Below are 21,016 nucleotides of genomic sequence, written 5' to 3' on the forward strand. Positions count from 1 at the left end.
TCTGCTGATCTTAAGTTTAAAATGGCCTTTACTTTTCTTAGAAAAACTTCTTTTTCGGATTTTTTTTTTAATTAATCTTACAAAATAATGTCCCATGTGGTGTCCGACTGACAATGACATGTGTTATCTAGGTTAAATACAAGTTTGTTCAATATTAAGAAATGATATTTGTCAAATTCCTTTGTCTGGTTTTCCATGAATTGCAATTATTATGAATGGAAAGTGTTTGGCGAAATACGAAGATTACAGCTTCGTTATATGAAAAAAGTGATGGGATCCAAATGAGGAAAATGATTTCTATCACTTAAAGTATTTCACTTCAAAAATTTGCCTGGCGGGATGACTCACAATTTTTCCGCCAGTCACCATCAAAATACACCAGTTTGGCGGGAGATTAGCCAATATGGCAGTAGCGAACCGAAAAGAATGCCAAAATTATATAAGTAAGCCAAATTTTGGCTTTCTTTCGGCATTTGTAGCGAATTGAAGTGAAATTTTATATATTGAAAACAACATTATTTCCTCTTCAGTAGTAATGTAATTTTTCTATGTTATCAATTTGATTTTCTTTCCAAAAAATGTTTTGACATATGTTTGTATATTACGAAATCTTTTTCATTTTATATTATTACGGTATATAGCTTGACAATAGAATTAAGGTACATAAATGCATAGAATTTTATGTACCTTAAAATACATAGAATTGCAATTTAGAAGCTCAAACATCTTTGTTGCAGCATTGGGGGTGTGGATGAAGATGCTGCTTAGACATTATACAACATTTTTTCTATTCTTTATGAAAAAAAAACTTACGACAAAAAAGTGCTTACCGTGTCATCTCTGTATTGGTAAAAAAAATTTTATGTCTCGGTGGTTGAAGCAACCTATTAAAGAGCGGGTCACTGCATCTAGTAAGAAAGTTTTAAAGCGCCTTAAAAAAACTGTTTAGAGAGGAGAAATTACCATTACGCCCGTAGGGCGTAATGGTAATTTCAAGGTTCATTGTTTCAAGGGTCCATTGTTTCAATTACGTGGGAGGATCTTTCCATGGAGGAATGGTTTCAAGGGTCCATTGTTTCAATTACGTGGGAGGATCTTTCCATGGAGGATGTTTTTATAGGGGAAGGGACATTTCTATGAAGGGGCGCCGGATCTCCAATTATTATTTAAAAAATGATCAGAAGTTAAATATAAAAAAAACAAGTCTTTTCAACTGAAAGTAAGGAGCAAGATTAAAAATTAAAACAAACAGAAATTGTTACAATTATCAGGGTGTTTGCCCCCTAGTCAATACCTCGCTCTTTACGCTAAACTTTACGCTAAAATTTTTTCTCCTTAAATAAAAAAAGTGAAATAAGGAATGTTGGAAACTATTTATGTAGGTCAACAAAAATAATTCATTTTGAAACAGGTCATTCGCAAATCAAGCATGCAATTAAGATAATCGGCTTCCTTGTTTTTATGGTAGCCAAGCTTTTATGGAAAAGGAAGGAGTACTTGTTTAGAATCCGGTAAGCAAGCGAGAACTGTATTGCGAAGATCAGATAGGTGTTACCCGGTAATTCATATGAGACGCTGTATACACAAAGGGTTTATCACTCCGGGAACTATATTGAAACTTTAGATTTTTGGGATTTAGGGGGAATAAAAGTTACCTACGTTAGGTGAGGTAACGTATATAATTTATGCTCTGCTTTACCCCATCCCCCTAATGTGCAAATACGTAGCCCAAATTTGTTCCTGAACTATTATATTTTCATCCTATTTTGTTTTATTTCTTTAGCATTAACCAAACTTCATTTCTCGCGTACTTACCGGATTCGAAACTAGTGCCCAGGTGGGTTTATCAATTAATAGCAAGGGTGCGTCCGCTTTTAGAAACCACAAACACCAGGTGGCGTGGACCAAGCGTGGCGAAAGTGTACCAAGCGTGGTGGACCTTACGACAGATCGCAGAGTTCTGATATATAAATCAGATGGCGGAAATAAAGTACCCATTTTGTAAGAAGTGAACTTTTTCTTTCTGATTATCCAACAAAGGTTACTTCAGATTACCCCCTCCCCAACGCATATAAACTGAACAGTTACGCCCGTACGACGCATTAACCTTTCAAATATGGCCAATCACGAATTTTGTAAATTATTTGTTTAATGATAAGATTCACTCTCCTTTAAGATAAATTAAATAAAAGTAAAAGTTTTTAAAAATTGAATAAAAGTTTTTTTTAAACTGAAAGTAAGGAGCAACAATAAAACTTGAATTGAACAGAAATTATTCGGTAAATGAAGGGAGTTCTCCCCTCAAAAGTACTTCTTTACCCTAAAGTGTTTTAATGATTTAAAAAGCTTCTTCTTTTAATTAAACGGCTTTATGTTTCAGGAGTCATTCTTAAATAGTTGGAACAAAGAGTCAAACATTAGTGTAAAGAACGGGATGTTGAGGAGAGGGAGGGGATCCCCTTTAATATACTGAATAATTTTTGTTCGTTCCAAGTTTCACTACTGTTTCTAACTTTCAGCTGAAAAACCTTTTATTTTCTATTTAATATCTGATTGTTTTTCAAGTAATGCCAGGAAACCCCCTTCCCCCGTGTAAAATATTCCCTAGAAAATTCCTCCTGAAACTTTCCTCTTCACAGAAAATTCTTCCAGTTTAATCCCCCCCCCCGTAAGAAACCCCCTCTCCAAAAAAATCCGTATATTTCCCAATAGCGAATACTTTAGGTGAACAATCGGTAAATTACTTAACTTAGCACTTGCAGCCACTTCTCCAGGGACCTTATGGAGGTTATATATTCCTTAAAGGCTTAGTCATCGGACCTTTCAACCATGCTGAATCAGATAGTTATTTCGAAATTTCGATTGGATGGCATCGGGGACAAAAGGAGTGGATGTTATCCCCACGCTCCTGCAGATCTTCCTCTCCACTTAAAACTATCCCCATGGAAAATCCCCTCGCAAAAACATCCCCCCCCTCCACAAATTCCTTATCTGTCCCAATAACAAATTGTGTGTTGTGAGCAATGTGCAAATTGTGTAGCTTGGTGATTGCATCCCTTTTTCCATGAACCATTAGGGGTCATGTAATCCCCAAAGGCATATAAAAGGCATATTGGAGTTTTCGACTATGCTGAATAAGATGGATATCTCAAAGTTTTGAGATATCCTTGAGTTTGGGGGAAGAAGAGGTGTGGATATTTTTGATCATTTAAAAAGGGCACTAGAAATATTTATTTATGATAAAGTGAACCCTCTTCCGATCTTCTAGGATAAATTGCTTGGTAGGATCACCCTTGAGGAAAACAAATAAATTAACGTGCATCCGTAATCATTCCTCTGGTCAAAAATGCAAAATTCCACATTTTTGTATACAGGAGCTTGAAACCTCTACAGTAATGTTCTCTAATATGTTAAATATGATAGTTGGATTTTCAAGAAGATAGCCTGACTTTTTGGGGAGGTTTTTTTCCTTTTTCGAAAATTGGGCACGTTTTCTCTGGCCCATAATTTTTGATGGATTACATTAAACTTGATGAACTTTATATATTTTGAATAAGCATAAGATTCAATTCTTTTGATGCACTTATTGTCATCAAAATTGTTTTTTAGAGTCGTTTACAATTGAGCTGCGTCGCTCCTTACTTACAGTTCGTTATCACGAACTCTTTGAAACGTATTAATAGGGGTGGGTCGGCCTAGCACTCCTTTAGAGGTGTCGATTCACCTAGATAAAAAGGAAGGGGGTAAGACGTACAAGGAGCGAGGAGGGTTAGGGGGTTAGAACCCCTCCAAAATGTTTGTCAAATTTGTAAAAACGTAACGAAAATGAATATAAATAAATTTCTGAAGCGTTTTTAAGTTTTTTCTACCCCCTCGGATTTTTTGTAAGACACCCCGAAAAAAAACCTCGATACGGCCCTTAAAACGTATTTTCAAAATCTAGGGGGAAGAAGTAGTAATTTTTGCCATAAAGATACCAGAAAGAACATTTTTCAGTGGAAACTTCTAGAAAAATGGGTGAAAAATAAGCAAAAAAAAAATCAACTAAAAACATACAGTACCAAACAACCTAAAGATTACCATTAAGTGATTAAGCCATTAAGATTGCAAACTGCATGAATGGCAAACAGCCATTAAGATTGCTTGACGTTTTGAGAGTGTTTCCTACTGTACCGTGAGTAAAATGAGATATATTTAAAATACCAAAATAAAGTTCCTTCTTTCTAAAGATAATTCCGACTTCCTCTGATTAAGTTTAAATCTAGTGTCAAAAAAAAGAAAGAAAAGTCCTTAATCAGCAAAGAGATAAATTGCAGTTAGCCTCAGACAAAGAACGGCGCTATCTAAGCTTTGGATTTCGCTAAGACAGTGGGCAATAAAAAAAAAGATGCTACGCACAATATTTCGAAGGAAGTTTAAATGATAAGAACCGTGTGAACGTTTGAATCATCAGAAATATTTAAAACAATTTATTGGACAAAGGGTCCTTGGGCCACTTGAGCCAGTTCTTAGAGCGCAGGACAAAAAAACTACGTTTGATAGTGGGGTAAAAGTGCTTTTTGGAGGTATTCGTAAAGGAGAGTCAGGACCATTTAGATAGAATTATTTCGGCGTACGATCTTTACAATTCTTTCATTGTTGTATCTCAGTCACCATTATTGTCATTTGAAGTGACCTACTACTGTTCACCTAAATATGTAAGTCTCAATAAATCGATTGCTTTTTACCTGTGTTTATTTCATTTTATGTGTCTGCATCTTGTCTAATAACAGATAATTAGTTCGCATGTCTTCAAGATACGTTCCCAGGGAATCTGATCTCCAGATAGCTCAAGGAAAAGAAGTTACATTTATATGGCTACACATTTTGTTGTCTCGCATTAATTGAGGGTGGCTTAGGCCGTGTTGGCACGATCTTTTGCGCTATAAGCGGCGCTATCGGAGAACTTATATGGTGTAAGTTCACAGCTTCAGGGTACGATATTAGATTTGACGCGGTCAATATTTATGACCACAATTAAGCCCAGTCCCTTTCTTTTATAGCCACACTTTCTTTATAGTCACATAGTAATTTTCATCGCTACAAATGGCGCAGCCGGAAATTGGAGGAATACTTGCGAACTAATTACGCTATAAACTTTGTAATTTGAATTTAATTATTGGAGAGATACAGACATATAAGTAAAGTGTTTAGGCCTATAACCGCTAAGCTACGACAGGAAATCCTTTAAAATATCTCATAAAAGATAATAGTCTCTCTCAAAATAGGTTTAGTCAAAAAATAAATTTATTTTGAGTTGCTTCAACCGCAAAAAAATGTCAAACTACCTTAAGGATTTATTAATAGTGCAGAAGTTGGTCGCGAAAAATATAGAAATAGCAAAGTCTATCCCGGAGTACAATGGTCAATCAGATATTGACGAAATCAATGTCCAATTGGCCCAGTTTGTACAACTAACAAAAAAAGAGCTAGAAGCGTCAGTCGACATCCTCCTACTACGATTAAAAGGCCAGGCCTTAACCTTTCTAAAAAAGATTGAACATACCATAGGCAATAACGCCAACTTGCTAATAAATACGGTGGACAAATTGTTAAAAGCATTTAAAGATAGATTTATCGAAACCAGTTCCATAAATAAATAAAACACGAAACGGTGTCCTTTGACTATTCACAAAATATAAGAGAATATCTTGATAATATACGCATTTCAGTTGAGGCAAAATACGGAAGAGGTTCAGGGCAACTGTATAAAAAAGTCATACTAAATACCTTTTTGCAAGGGCTACCCCCAAAACTATATAGAGTGGTAATATCCAAAAATATTCAGAAGTTGGATCTCGCAGTTCAGGAGGTAGAGCGATTGATCGAAGTCGACACGATGGTGGCAAATCACAGTAAAGCAAAAATAAATAGCCTAGGCAATTCAAATGCGAACATAAACTTCAAGAGCGATCAGGCGTCCCCCAATTTCTTTTCAAGGGATAACTCCCCAGTGCCACAAAGAAATAAAATGCAAGGACCCGCTAGGCAGAAAACAGTACGTTTTCAGCCTGTCAAACAATCCAATTATGAAAATAACCATACAATAATAATAATTAAAATATATAACTATAATTAAAATCGACCTGGGCATATCACAAGAGAGTGTTATTATGACCCGAACCACATACCCAGAATTACAGTCGCCAACATTCAAAATTATTGCAACCAGTTGTTAAAAAGAAAAAATTTTAGTACCAATGGGGCACCAGGCTATAGCCAGGGAAGATTGCACCAATCTGTACTTTACGACGCGTACCAACAAAATTTTTATAACCCTCTCCCCAACAGACAAATTAATTACCGATTTGAAAACCCAAATACTCGCCAAAGCCAATATAATATGAGAAAACTATATAGAAGTCACGAAAATTTACCAACGGGAAATGAAAATTCTGCAAGCCAACGACATAGGCAGTCAGTGCCAACAAATAGCACCGAAACGGGACATTCACGCTACCATAATAATACATGGTGAAGGCAGACAGACGTAAATCAATTAGATATGCCTACGGAAACTCATACGTCTGAATATTTATTACAGGCACCGACACATAAAATAAATCCTCAGGGAAACGTTTCAGGCCCCTCATAAATATAAATTTGACCCAGAGGGTGCCCGGAATATTTAATAGGTCCAAAACCATGGTAGTGCCGTCTTTTAGTGATATTAACAACAAGTTACCTATATTTAATGATTTTTGTATAGAAAATTACTTTAAGGCCTTAGTTGACAGCGGAGCTACAGTCAATATCATAAGCTCATGCGTATTTAATATGTTGCCTCTGCATATTAGGCAACAAAGAAATTTTAATAATCCCAATTAAACTAGTGTGACAGGGTATAAATTGGATGCAAGAGGTTCAATTTGCCTAATCGTAAGAGGAGACAATAGGATCTTTCCGACAAATTTTCTAATATGCGATAACTTTCCGTATGAAGCAATTATAGGCGCAAATTTTTTAAGGTTCAATAGAGTACTATTAGACGTAGCAAAAGAGAGGCTTGTCTACCCGGCTAAGGTAGGGGAAGAAATTTCTACCTTAAAAAATCATAACAGGGGATACGAAGATAATGTAAAAGGAGACCAAGTGTTTGACGTTATAATATCGCAATCTCCTGAACCTCATGTCTCGCAAGGAGGAAAAGGAATAATCAGAAACTTGTCCAATTATTCTGAAAGACATTGCAGAGATGAAGCAAATTTGAAAAGTAAGGGTATTGAATCTGCGAAAATAAAAATAGGAGGTATGCGACAGTACAGGTCAAACGAAATTAAGAAAATAGCGGAATTATAGAAAAACATAGTAAAACCCAACGTGACGCCGCAAGATGCCGCAATGGCGCAACATAGCTTCAGTATGAATCTAATAAACAATGAAAATAAAGAGCAATATTACGGATTCGCGATAAGGAAAACAAAAGTCTCTCCCAAAACGATGCAAAAAATTCAAATATCACAGATGATTGAACCAGTGGTTATCATCCGAAATATGGTTTGCGACCCCATCAGTTGAAATTCCTGAAAATTTGCTATGTGAGGAACAGATTATATTTTACGACAAAGGAGAAGGTTTTATTTGGGTAACTAATAACCACGAAAAGGATACAATTACAATAAAGATGGGGACGTGTTTAGTTCAATTACAAGTTTTATCGGAGAATGATCTAAATAGATGAGGAAATTCTAAAAGAAAACTAGTTAACAGAATTTAAACTTTAAATAACAAATATACTGTAACTAAATCGCAATTTTTAAACAAATTTAATATGGATCATATTACGGACATGGAACTCAAGAAAAAATTATGCGAATTATTATGGAATTTTAAAGATGTGTTTTTTGCATCTGAAAATGACATCGGGCTGATACCATTTTATGAACATTCAATTTTAGCGACTGGTAATCCCGTAGCGAAACAGCCATATCGTGTGCCGTATAAGCACAAAGAGTGGTTAAAAAATAAAATCCATCAATTAGAAAAAAAAATGAAATTATACGCCCAATTATAAGTCCGTATAGTGCACCAGTGATCTTAGTACCAAAAATGAATGGTGATCTTAGACTTGTAGTAGATTATAGAGCCCTTAACAAACAAGTAGTTTGCGATAAATTTCCTTTACCAAGAATAGATGAAATTCTTGATTCAATTTCAAGCAAAAACAAAATTTTTACTTCTTTGGACCTTACCCAAGGCTACCACCAAGTGAAAATAGCCGAAAAAGATGTCCATAAAACTGCATTTTTAGCATCTGAATGTGGTTCATATGAATACTTGAGAGTACTTTTTGGACTTAAAACAAGTTCAAGCGCGCTATGTAGACCCCTATTACACCTGTTAAGAAGATTGAAGAATATCATTCATTTTTTCGACGATGTCATATGCGTGGGACAAAATGCCGAACAACACTTAGCAACGTTAGCTAAGGTGTTCGAGCAATTAAGACAAGGTAATTTGAAATGCCAGCCTGCGAAATTAAATTTATTTCAACCCGAAATTAAATTTTTAGGGGTAGTTATGACACACGGAAAGATGTTCCCAGACCCGGATAAAATAAAATGTGTTGATAACCTCAAGCCCCCCAGAATTATGAAGGAGTTAAGGGGAATTTTAGGTCTTACTGGCTACTTTAGAAAATTCGTGTGCAATTACGCCCAAATTGCGAAACCCCTCACGGAATTAACTAAAGGGAACTCCCATAATGTTACCTGGTCCCAGGAAGCTCAAACTTCCCTAGACCGTCTCAAAAAGGCACTCACTTCTGAACCAATATTATCACTTCCTGATTTCGAAAACGGACAATTTGTGGTCACAACCAATGCTAGTTCAAAGGGCATTGGCACTATTCTTTCACCAATAATCCCCGTAGAAAACCTTAATCCTCTAGAGGGAACGCATAAACAAAAACAAATAGAAAAAGTTATATGCTATTCGAGTATAACTTTATCAAAAGGCGAAAGTAGTTATTCCGCCACAAACTTAGAATTATTATCTATAATCCACCACTTGGATAAATTTAGACACTTATTGGAATTTCTACGATCAGACCATAAAAGCTTGCTGTACCTGCGCACATTTAAAAACCCCACGGGAATTCTAGCTAGATGGATTATGAAAATCCAAGACCTAGATTACGAATTTGAACATTTAAAGGGAAAACAAAACGCAGCTTGCGACTTTCTGAGTAGATACCCAGAAAATATTCCGTCGGAAGCTGAGGAAAATGAAGTTAACGCTATCAATGCTAAGAGCAAACATGGACGTAAGAAAAACAAAGTCAAAGACACAGTAAAGGAAAATAAGGTTAATTATTGTACCCTGTCCTTAGAAAACATAAAAAGAAAGCAAAAAAAGGTCGAATTGTGTTCAGCGCTGATTGATTATTATGTGAATGACAATGCGTTACCGAATAAATTCAAAACTCTTAGAAAAGAGATAGATAATTTTTACTATGATCTTGATGAAGAAATACTATGTACATTTGTGACTGCTGAGACAAATAGAAACCAAACCTCAATAATACCTGTATTACCAACAAACTTATTAGTGCCTGCATTTGAATATTTTCATTCAGATACAGGAGGACACTTAGGAGTAACGAAATTTTTCCATAAATTAAAACAATATTTTTACGTGCCGTCGGCAATAACAAAACTTAAAAAATTTGTAAGTACATTCGAAGTATGCAACTTAAGAAAAATCACTCCAGCTTATCCTAATCCTCCAATGGGAAAGGCCTCAGTAGCAAAGTACCTCTTTGATTTTCCCTCATTCGACTTATGCGAAAAAAGAGCAGGCTTATCTTTTTCCAGCAGAGATCATTCCTGTATTCTTTCGGTTATATCCCATTTTTCAGAATTTACTTTTGCAAAAGCATTAAAAAATCAAGGTGCTTACGCCACTAGTAAGGCGTTAGCGAAATTATTTTTAAAATTTGGCGTTCCAAATAAGGTTTTGAGTGACAACGGAGGTAATTTTGTTTCAAAGGTAACAAAAAATTTAATGAGTTTTCTTAATATAGAGAAAATGGTGACAGCTCCGTACCACCCACAAGCTAATGGTAAAATAGAAAATAGACATAAAATATTTTCTAACGTATTATGTATTTATAAAAAAGACAATAGGAACGACTGGGATCAATTCTTACCTTATTTAACTAACGTAATCAACACTGTTTATTCAGAAACAACCAGAGAAAATCTATTTTATTTACTTTTTGGTCGTGATTTTAGAGTCCCGTATGATGAGATTATTAAATCTCGGCAGTATTATAATAGCTCGGAAGATTACAAATAAGAATTCATCAATAGTGTGAGGAAAACTTACAAAATAGTTAGGCAAGAGCTGGGAAAATGTAAAATGAACCAAGAGCTAAGAAACCAACCCAAAGTCAAGAGGATTATTGATTTCAAAGTAGGAGACTGCGTCTACCTAAAGAACGAGGCGAAAACGGAAGGAAAAAAACTTTCCAACAAATATTCTGGACCGTACAGAATAGTCAAAAAGTACGATAACGATTATACTTTTAAAATGGAGAACCCCGATAGCGGAAAAACTTACAAGGCACATGTTAGCAGAATAAAAAGAGCCGAATGGTCTAACAGATGGGTATCACGTCCCTACTCTACTGATTCGTGAAATGTGCAAAATGAACAACCTAAATCAAGATTGTCCGAGCTAAAACCTCTGAATTTTAAATAAGATTATTCTTAAGATGATTGTGAAGAGGAAAACTTTGAAGAATTTTTAGCAATGAAAAATCTAGTTATTCCTAAGAAAAAATCCCTAATACCAGGATTTGTTCCTGAAATAAAAACACCAAAAGATCCAAAAAAGCTATTCATCGGCGAGCGCAGGAGAACTAGATTATACGATATTTCCAAAAACCCAATTTTTATCCGATAGAATTTCGACCCCTTGTCCCCCCAAAAGATTTCCAGACGATATAATTTCCCCTGCAACACCAATAGAAAGGCCCCTGTCCTTACAGGAGGAATTAAACAGAGCTGTAGAAACCCCCGGTACTACTGTAAAGAAAACTCCTCCCAAAGATTTAACTAAAACAAACCTGCGAGAAGCTATGGATTTAATATATTTCCCCATAAAAACGAGTCAAAGTACATTGCCCGATAATAAAACTCCCAAGGAGGACCAGTAAGGACAATATCATGATATAACTGTGTCCGTGGTAAAACCTAATCAGTGGACTTCATGGAGGGAAACATTTGTGCAAAAAATACCCCATCCTCCTGAAGACATTCAAACAGTGGAGAAACCCCGCAAAAACTCTTGATTCCTCCCAAAGCTGTCAAGAATCTTTCAAATCTCCCGGGTTGAAAACTCAGAGCGAGGACTTAGAGAATAAACCTTCTACTTCCAGAGGAGTAGAAATTTACGAAGGAAGGGCAGGTGTTACCTCAAGAAGTGCCACCTCTAAAATTTCTAATCCGGATTCGTCGGAAACCAGTTCCGAAGAGTCTGACGGCGAATCAGACCATATAGTAGTTAAAGAAATAGGGAAATCAAGACCGACTTCAGCAGCTGCACACGCGAAACAAACGAAATTAAAAGGGCAAGAATTTTTGAAAAAACAATACAAAAATTTTGAAATTCTTTTACTATAAAAACCGAAAAATAAAAAACCTCAAGAAACGGAGGAGAAAATGATGACGCAATCAGGCAGAACGGTTAAAAAACCTGACAGATGGAAATATCCCTAATTAATGTAAAGACAAATTTCAAATCCCTTATGAAAATCAACTTGTGATCCACCATAATAAATTTAACAGTGTACAAGTAAAGTTAACCAAGTCAATATTAATGAAAAAAATAATAATAATACGAGTGATGTCAAAACATTGGTGATCAGAGAGAAAGGTTGGAACAGAAAATAACCAAAGGTAGGAAGCTCGTGGTCTACTGAGGACGACAACTGGCGTTGGACCACGTTTTTTGGGAAGCCTGGGGAGGAACTCAAAGCCCATGCAGCTTTTAATTTGTTGGGTTTTTACGGTCCCCTCGGATTTTCTTTGAAAAATCGACCCAGGTCCTAACAAAGATTGATGTCTTCAAAAACAAAAAAAAACTACCAGTACAGAAGTGTCTAAATTTGGGCTGACCATATTCGTGGATATGAACCGGATCATAAGGATCATGAATTCCGTTCCCTTGGATCCTGTTCATATTGATGAATGTTATCATGATCTCTGTTCCAAGAGAAACTGTTGGAACTTTGTCTTGTTATAATAATACAGAAAGAATAGACCCGAGTTACAAAACAGAATTACTATTACAAAATATGGGTACGATAACGATAAAACAAGGGTGTCGACTCGTAACTAAAGAGTCAACTGTTCGAACGCCGTTAATTACCACGAGCACAAAAATAATAAGTCCCAAAATGACCAACTTCAAGGCAATTAACCTGTCGTACACTATTCCCAATATAGAAAACGAGGAAATGAAAACCTCGATATGGTCCAAAATAGAAAAGAATAAAGAGACAATAAGGCTTACAAAAATAAGAGAAGCATTAGATTCCCAGATTCCCCTATTTACAAATGAAGACCATAGATTAACGTATGTGGATGATAGATACGGATTATTTTCATCCAATTTCTGGTGGAACATACTACTGGCCGTATGTTTCTTATTCGCGACCTCCCTGACCATAAGAACCCTGTTGACTTGTAATTACGGAAAAATCCTGAGACTAAGAAGGCGAAAACCAAGAGAAGAACACGGGGAAACGGCTGAAATGCAGAGGTCAAACCCAGAACCCCATGAGAACGTCTAAGCCAAGAAAAAGGGAGGACATTAGAAAACGAGTGGGTATGGAGGTGTCCACTCGTCCTCGCTATTTCTTTTTCCCTTATTGTAGTATTGTTTACATAAAACAGGGCGGATATGATGCCCCAAACTGCATTTTTTAACCAGCGCGGACGTGCGTTAATAATGTAAGCACGAAGTTTGCTTCAACACGATGCCTCAAATTTAACAATGCAGAATAAACTCTGTTTAAATATTTAATTTCCACCTAATATAAGATTAGCTGAGTATTGAAGGAAGTTAAAATAACGTGTATGTAGGAGTGTATATTAGAAAGCTTAATGAGAGACTACACTTAAAGAATTAATCTTTTAAATCGTCGTTAGGCTATAACAACTTAGAAAAACTTCTATGTATTGAATTTCCCAATGGGAACTTTACATATATATATTTCCACCAACATGATAAAAAATTTCGTTTTGTGTACTAATATTAGTGTATTTATTTAACTCTGTCTCGTAGCGTAAAATTCATGTAGCCAATCGATACGTGACTTATTTGTACTATGTATTTACTTTAAAGAACGTGTGATTCTGCCTCGTTATTTTTATTACAGGAAGTGGATTGACACATTGGATATTGAGCTTTACAATGAGTTGCCCAGTGCAGATACAACCTAGTAGCATCTGTTTTCATCATGCCTCAACCAACGAAGAGAACTCACCATATACTTCAGGCAATTTTAATCCTAGCTTCGTTTGCGAGAATTACAGTTACCTTTTAATCGTTGTTTCTTTGACCATGAACCATATTACGGATCATGTAGCGTTATATTTGAATATCAGAATCCGGTGGATTATCGAACTATTTAATCACATAAATTCTCAGAACCCCATCAAACAGTAAAAGATATATGTATATAAATATCACCTCTGACAATAATTTCGGACCAATGTACTATATGAATGTACAGGTATGAAACCTGATGACCCAAAAAACTATTTATGTGTCACAGACTCAAACTTCAGATCCCTTTCAACTATCTGTTGGAATTCATCCTATCTCCTTTCTGTGAAAAGTTCACATCTCTATTATCCCATAAATGTTACGAGATAGTTTCTGAATAATGGACCTGGAAACCAAAATTAACCCCAGTTACCAACCCCTTAGTGATAATATGCCCCTCCTACAAGTTAAAGACAATATATTGAAGGAGTCAATATTGTTGAATTCTAACCTATCGCCAATCGAAACTGCAAGTTCCCCATGATTAACAAATGAATCACTGAAATCGTTAAACGACGCAAGTCATGAACTACCAATTTTAAAAAAGACACGAATGAATAATTTTATACGAGAATATATCTTTTTTGTACTTCAAAAGATCCCAGAAAATACGTTTCGATAAAGAAATAAACGCCATTCCAGTGTCAGCTCCTTAATAATAAAACACCCCGCGAACTTTCAATAAACAAATGAGAAAAAACTCTGATAGTATATTACCATGCCTGAAGTTGAAAGAGTCATTTCTCAATTGGCAATTAAAGAAATTGTATGGTTTGAACACACTCTGGCTACACCTATACCATGAAGAAACTATAACATAAGTGCTTAAAACGTTTTTGCCAGGACGAAAAGAGTAAAGGATAATAATTTACAACGAAAGGATTAAGTAGGCTAAAAACACGAATGTTGATGGTATAGGTGTAACTTATCATATGTTACTTCTTAGAAACTTCGAGAACTCAAAAACACCAACATCCTATCTTTAACGATTCGCACCAAATCTCCCTAATGAACGTGTTCTAATGTTACCAGTGGATAGGGTGAACCCAAAATTGTGTATTTTAAATTGTTCTTGTATGTAGTGTTAGATGTCCAGATAGAATTATGTGTTGCGTTGTCGAGCTATTCATTTAATGTAGCGTAGATAGAAAGTAGTGTGCCATATAGACAGCAAAAAAAACCTTGTAAAAAGTGAATTCAAAAAATAATCCTCTGTAAAGGTGGAAGAGCCCCAATATATTTTAAAATTTTAAAGTAAGCAGCGTTAGGTGTAGAAAAAAAATCGTTAGTTTAATAGTAACGCAGAAACCATGAATAATCTGAGTCTAGTAGATTAATTTTAAATTGGGATGTAGAATAAAATAAGAAAAGCAATAGAGAAAATTTTAGCACTCCTGATTAAGCCAAAATATAAATATAAACATGAATTATGTAGAATATATAGTTAATAAATTGCGAACATTTCAAAAGCCCAAAGGCAAGCAAGTGCTAATGACGGGACGTCATTAATTAATGGGAAGGGTAATATGTACCGTGAGTAAAATGCGATATATTTAAAATACCAAAATAAAGTTCCTTCTTTCTAAGGATAGTTCCGACTTCCTATAATTAAGTTTAAATCTAGTGTCAAAAAAAAGAAATAAAAGTCCTTAATCAGCAAAGAGATAAATTGCAGTTAGCCTCAGACAAAGAACAGCGCTATCCAAGCTTTGGGTTTCTCTAAGACAGTGGGCAATAAAAAAAAAAGATGCTACGCACAATGTTTCTAAGGAAGTTTAAATGATAAGAACCGTGTGAACGTTTGAATCATCAGAAATATTTAAAACAATTTATTGGACAAAGGGTTCGCATCCTTGGGCCACTTGAGCCAGTTCTTAGAGCGCAGGACAAAAAAAAACTACGTTTGATAGTGGGGTAAAAGTGCTTTTTTGGAGGTATTCGTAAAGGAGAGTCAGGACCATTTGATAGAAATATTTCAGCGTACGATCTTTACAATTCTTTCATTGTTGTATCTCAGTCACCGTTATTGTCATTTGAAGTGACCTACTGTTGTTCACCTAAATATGTAAGTCTCAATAAATCTATTGCTTTTTACCTGTGTTTATTTCATTTTGTATGTCTGCATCTAGTCTAATAACAGGTAATTAGTTCGCATGTCTCCAAGATACGTTCCCAGGGAATCTGATCTCCAGATAGCTCAAGGAAAAGAGGTCACATTTATATGGCTACACATTTTGTTGTCTCTCATTAATTGAGGGTGGCGCAGGCCTTGTTGGCACGATCTTTAGCGCTATAAGCGGCGCTATCGGAGAACTTATAAGGTGTAAGTTCACAGCTTCAGGGTGCGATATTAGATTTGACGCGGTCAATATTTATGACCACAATTAAGCCCAGTCCCTTTCTTTTATAGCCACAATTTCTTTATAGCCGCATAAGAATTTTTATCGCTACATTACCCTTTTTCGAAAATCAGGGAAATTTTCTCATGATCACTATAAACAGCCAATCTTGTTTATCTATTTAGTCAGGGACCCAGCCAACAAAATTCTAACTTCACAGGCATCAACGAGCTAAAGAAGGTCTGAGGAATTTACCAGGGGCAGAATCGGTTGCTGAAAACGAATATAGGCGGCCGCAAATCGCCTAATTTGCATATTCGATGACGTCATCAGCTATATTTTCTGTTTTTCGACCTAGATTCTAACTTGGAATGTGAACAGAATAAGGTAACGAGAGAAAAAAGAAAAAATTATGAGCACAATCAGATCTAGCTTCCTTACTACGCATTATTAAAACATACCTAAGTGGTGACACCAGAAACCAACTTTCCTGTACTTGCATTGTAGTTATAGTCAAAGGGGGAGGAACAGAGCAATTGGGGCTGCACAGGAAGGTGATAATACCTTTGCAACTCCATTCAGTTAGTGGCGTCAAAACAGAAGCCACTTGGAATAAATTAAAGAACACATATTGAATCCTAGCCTCGACAGAAGTACGTTAAAAAAAAAAACTGCAGAGATAGATCCTTTTTTAAGCTGTTTTAATCCACTGTTAGTAGTGGAATCTATCCCACACAGGATTCTCTTCACTGTCATAAGCTCTTAAAAAAGTTGCGCTTTGTCCAATGGCATTCGTTTTTTTCCCGATTTTCTTGAAGCAACATCTATTACTTCAACGTTTGAAAAGGCTTTTCGCCTCTAACATACCTGACTACAGCTTCAAGTCCTCTTTCCTCAGCTGCAAGTAAAGAGCTCGCAACCGATGGACTGGCCCGCTCATCGCTTATCATATTCATAAGGATTTCTTCAGTTATACCAAAGGGGTTTGAGTGACCCGCCAGACCGACGGACGCGCATTTTTTACAAGGATTATCGGCTCTTCGATAAATTTCGAGCTATCTTCGTGATGCGGAGAATCAAGCTCTGAAGTTTCATTCATATTAATAAGGTCATACAAAGGAGACGAAACTGAGGCAACAAAAAGTAGGGTATTAATCCACTTTTCGACTGCTAGTTGGCTTGTTGTTCCACCAACCAGACCAGAATTTCTTTCCGAATCAAGATTTATGGTGTATTTAACAGTATGATCCCTATACAGTATGAGCAGTATGCTAATAATAAATTAATTCTTTGAACTTCTTCAGTAACAATAAATATTTGAATAACCCTGATTTAACTAGACAACCTTTATTAATATTTTTTTAGAAAGAAATTAAGGACAGACAAGCACAAGTACTAATTTGTTGGTACCATAAAATTATTTCAGTTGGACGTCTGTATTAAATGTATTACTTGGACGTCTGTATTAGTTGTATTAGTTGGACGTCTGTATCACTTGGACTTCTTCTTCTTCTTCTGTGACAGTTAGTCAGTTCTTTGTTGGCTTTAAAATCTTCGATTACTAATAAAGTGATGATATTTTCGTTCCTGCAATGTGATTGCATTGCTAGGTAGCGCTCCTGTAAAATTTCCGCTAGGTGCATAAGTGAAGCGCAAAGACGGTGTCCGAGCTGTGAAATATCTGGGTAACATCGGGGGAGGGGAGAGAACTTGCAAAAATACTTCGTATTGAACAAAGTATAAAAATTTTTCACGCTAATGTCGATCACTTCAAGAACTCGTAAATTATTAATGCTTGCAAGTGCGAATGAAGGCAAGGTAGTAGTAGTTTGGAGGGATAATACTCCCCCTCTACTCATGAAATCCCTCATTAGTGGAATTGGATCTGAAATTGCACTCGTTGAAAAATATTCTACCAGACAAAATTCTCAAGAAAGCTCCCCAGAATAAAAATATACCCAATCGTTGTTTTTTTCTTATTCTGCAGATACGCCCTTTTTGCAATTGGTGCAAGGAATTTTGAATGCGCCACCAGATGTTCGTTTTCAGCGCTTGTTTCTGCCCTAGATTCCATATTCAAACCTTCTTTAGCTCGTTGAAGCCTGGCAACTATTTTCTAGCAATCTTTCTTTATTATGACTAATCTAGTCATAAAGATAAAGGTCCTTGACTAATCTATGTTTGTCGAAATACTGTTTTTTGAGTTCGGATCCTGATGAGCTTAGTCGTTCCTTACTTACAGTTCGTTACCAAGAACTGTTTGATCAAAATTTAATTCTTTATGTTAAAATTCAATGTCATAGTTCTTCTTTTTTTTTCGAACGCTCTACCACTGTGCTATGAGCTTTATACCCCAATAACAAATGCAAGGCCGTATCCCGAAATGTTCGTCTGACTCGTAAAAACGTAACAAACATGGAAAAAACAAATTTTGTATGCGTTTTTGAGTTTTTTTGTGTAACCCCCCCCCCCAAAAAAAAAGCAAATTTTTTTTTAGTAAAACCCCCTCCGAAAAAAATCCTGGGTACGGCCTTGCAAATATTATACGTGAACAGTAGGGGCAAATTTAGGTCCAACCGATATGGATTAGGTCAGGTATCGATATATCGATACTGTACCGATACGGTACCGTTATAATTTGTCGATATTTTCCCCTCTGGGAGAAAAAAAACCTCACCTAAAGTTTAAACCCTGCATTCTCTGCTCACGTTTAACCAGTTTAAACCAGTAACGAGACCAGTAAGCCCGTAAGACCAGTAACCAGTTTAAACCAAATAAAGTTTAAACCAGTAATGAGAGGGTTACAATCCCTCCTTTTTAGTGGTACTCCCCTCCCCTCCTTTAGCTATCTAGTTAAGAGCAAACCACACCTGTAATTCGTTTTATGTCCTTAATTCTTCTAAATTTTCCACGTATGCTGTTTGGGACAGTATTTCAAACTAAAAACATATTTTTGATCTTCGACTTCTCAAAGATACCGAGGATAATAAACCCATTGAACCCTCTTTTCAAAAATAGACTTCATAATACTGAAAAATATACAAAATCCTTTTTTAATAGATGTTTTTAATTTCTTCTTTCTTTTCTTTCTTTTTATCCTGTGGTATTTGGTTCATACTGAAGATTTAACTCCTTTCCTTGTTTCCTCTTCCTTTTCATATTTAGAAAATAAATTTCTAAAAATTCCTAACCTAACCTTCAAATATTTCTCACATAATTTTCCTACATCTCCATCCGCTACTTTATCTTTTCTAACGTTAAACTACTCATATAAAATCTCAGTTAAAGGATTATATGAGATTATAAAATTTCAAAGGGTCCCCTTGGGCCCTTTATTTTGACAAAATTTCAGATTGTATATTTAAAGAAAGTTTAAGGGAGGTGCGAATTACAATGCCTTGAAACAAAAATCTTTGTTTAAGGTTTTTTGCGAGTTTTTTTTAAACCTGAAAAGAATAAAAACTTTATTTTTAGCTTAACAAAAATTAACTAGAACTGTACTGAAAACTGATTTTACTTGAGGCTTCGAGAAGATTAAAATTTTATTGATTTCAAGGCCTTTGAAAAACTATTGAGGGTCTTCTAAATGTGTTTCTTTATTTTCCACAGGACGATTAATTAATTTTGGGCGCCTGATTGTGTTCTGTTGCGTTCATTTTTGTATTTTCAACAAAGTGCTAATTTTTTAAGGTTTTACCAATTTAGGGAAATATTACGTGTCAAGTCAGTTTATTTGAACCAATATTGAAGATATATATTCGCATAAACTGCGAGGTATTAAGTTTTGACCGTTTTAAGTTTCATCTTAGCTCTTTACTTCGATTGGAAAAACTTGGTTTTTAAAATTAATTACCTAAATAAATAAATTTTTTATACTTATCAAAATTTTTGAAATTAATCCTGCAAAACCTATTGCCAGTCTCTAAAGGCGACAACAAAAGAAATCTTAGAATACTGAACTGGAGAGAGCACCTTTCATCGTAGGCATATATAAAAAAGGAAGGGAAATTGTCTGAAATATAATTTAAATCCAAAACATTAATTATCAAAATACAGACAATTGACAATATAGTCTAAATTGAACACAATTTAGAGGGGGGTTTAATGGGGTTAGTTTTAATGGGGGGGGGGACCGAAGAATCGCACAAGCAGGATTCATGCCCAGTCGTTCGACAAGCAAAGAGAAATTCACTCTGCAGCAAGTGATAGAAAAGACAAGGGGGCTTCGAAAGAGGGCGTACATAGGCTTTGTCGACTTCAAAGCCACTTTTGACTCTGAGATAGAAAGTCTATGTGGCTCATACTAAGAATAACGGGTCTGTCCAAGAATTACTGCTCACTCTTTGAGAGACTGCACGAACAAACGACAAGCTGTGTACAAGTCAATGGGGAAAGTAGCCAGCCATTCTGCATTTGTAAAGGAGTTCGGCAGGGATGTTCCGCGGCTCTAAAACTATTTAATTTTGTCATTGATTATGTGATGATGAAGACCACTACCAGACTAAACTTCGGCTTGAAGTTCGGTGATAGACTTTTAAGCGATGTTGACTTCGCTGACGATTTGGCACTCATGAGAAATACCCTCGGAGAACTTTGTGCAGCGCTGACAGTTATGAGAGAAGACGCTTTCAAGGTTGGGCTCAAATTAGCTGGAGCAAAACAAAATTATGTTCATCGAGTCGAAGTATTCCAAAATCAAGCAGCAGGTGTGAAGAATTTCACGTACCTCAGCTCTATTCTGTTAAATGATGGACAAGTCGAGAGTGAAGTCAACGCAAGAATTACTAAGGCAACCCTTTTGTTAGCCGTCTTACAAAGATGCAGATATGTAATGCATCTGTCGGTTCAATTCTACTATATGGCACGGAAACGTGGCCAACAACCACCATGACTGAGGAAGCTGGATGTAATCCAAAGTAAAGGACTTCGAAAGATAGAGGGACTTCGCTGGTAAGACTTCATCAGCAACATCAACCTCCTGTCCCGTACGAAGCAGGTTCCATTATCCCTGAAAGTTGCGCAACATATCCTGAGATGGTACGGCCACCTCCTCAGAATATCAGAAGAAATCCCTTGTCGCA

The 21,016-nt window shown here is 35.9% G+C and overlaps 2 protein-coding genes across 2 annotated transcripts in view; both read left to right on the forward strand.

The window, feature by feature from the left end:
* Positions 1 to 21,016, forward strand: part of LOC148939641 (uncharacterized) — a 363,231-nt gene that overhangs the window by 14,800 nt on the left and 327,415 nt on the right. The gene's annotated exons all lie outside the window — the stretch shown is intronic.
* Positions 20,419 to 20,826, forward strand: LOC148939643 (uncharacterized). The gene has a single exon (XM_089106933.1). It carries the CDS (start codon positions 20,419 to 20,421, stop codon positions 20,824 to 20,826), a length of 408 nt encoding a protein of 135 aa, XP_088963059.1.

This window comes from Artemia sp. Qi Xiang Cuo, chromosome 21, assembly GCF_049724085.1.
Source record: "Artemia sp. Qi Xiang Cuo chromosome 21, ASM4972408v1, whole genome shotgun sequence".
Classification (NCBI taxonomy): Eukaryota; Metazoa; Arthropoda; class Branchiopoda; order Anostraca; family Artemiidae; genus Artemia; species Artemia sp. Qi Xiang Cuo.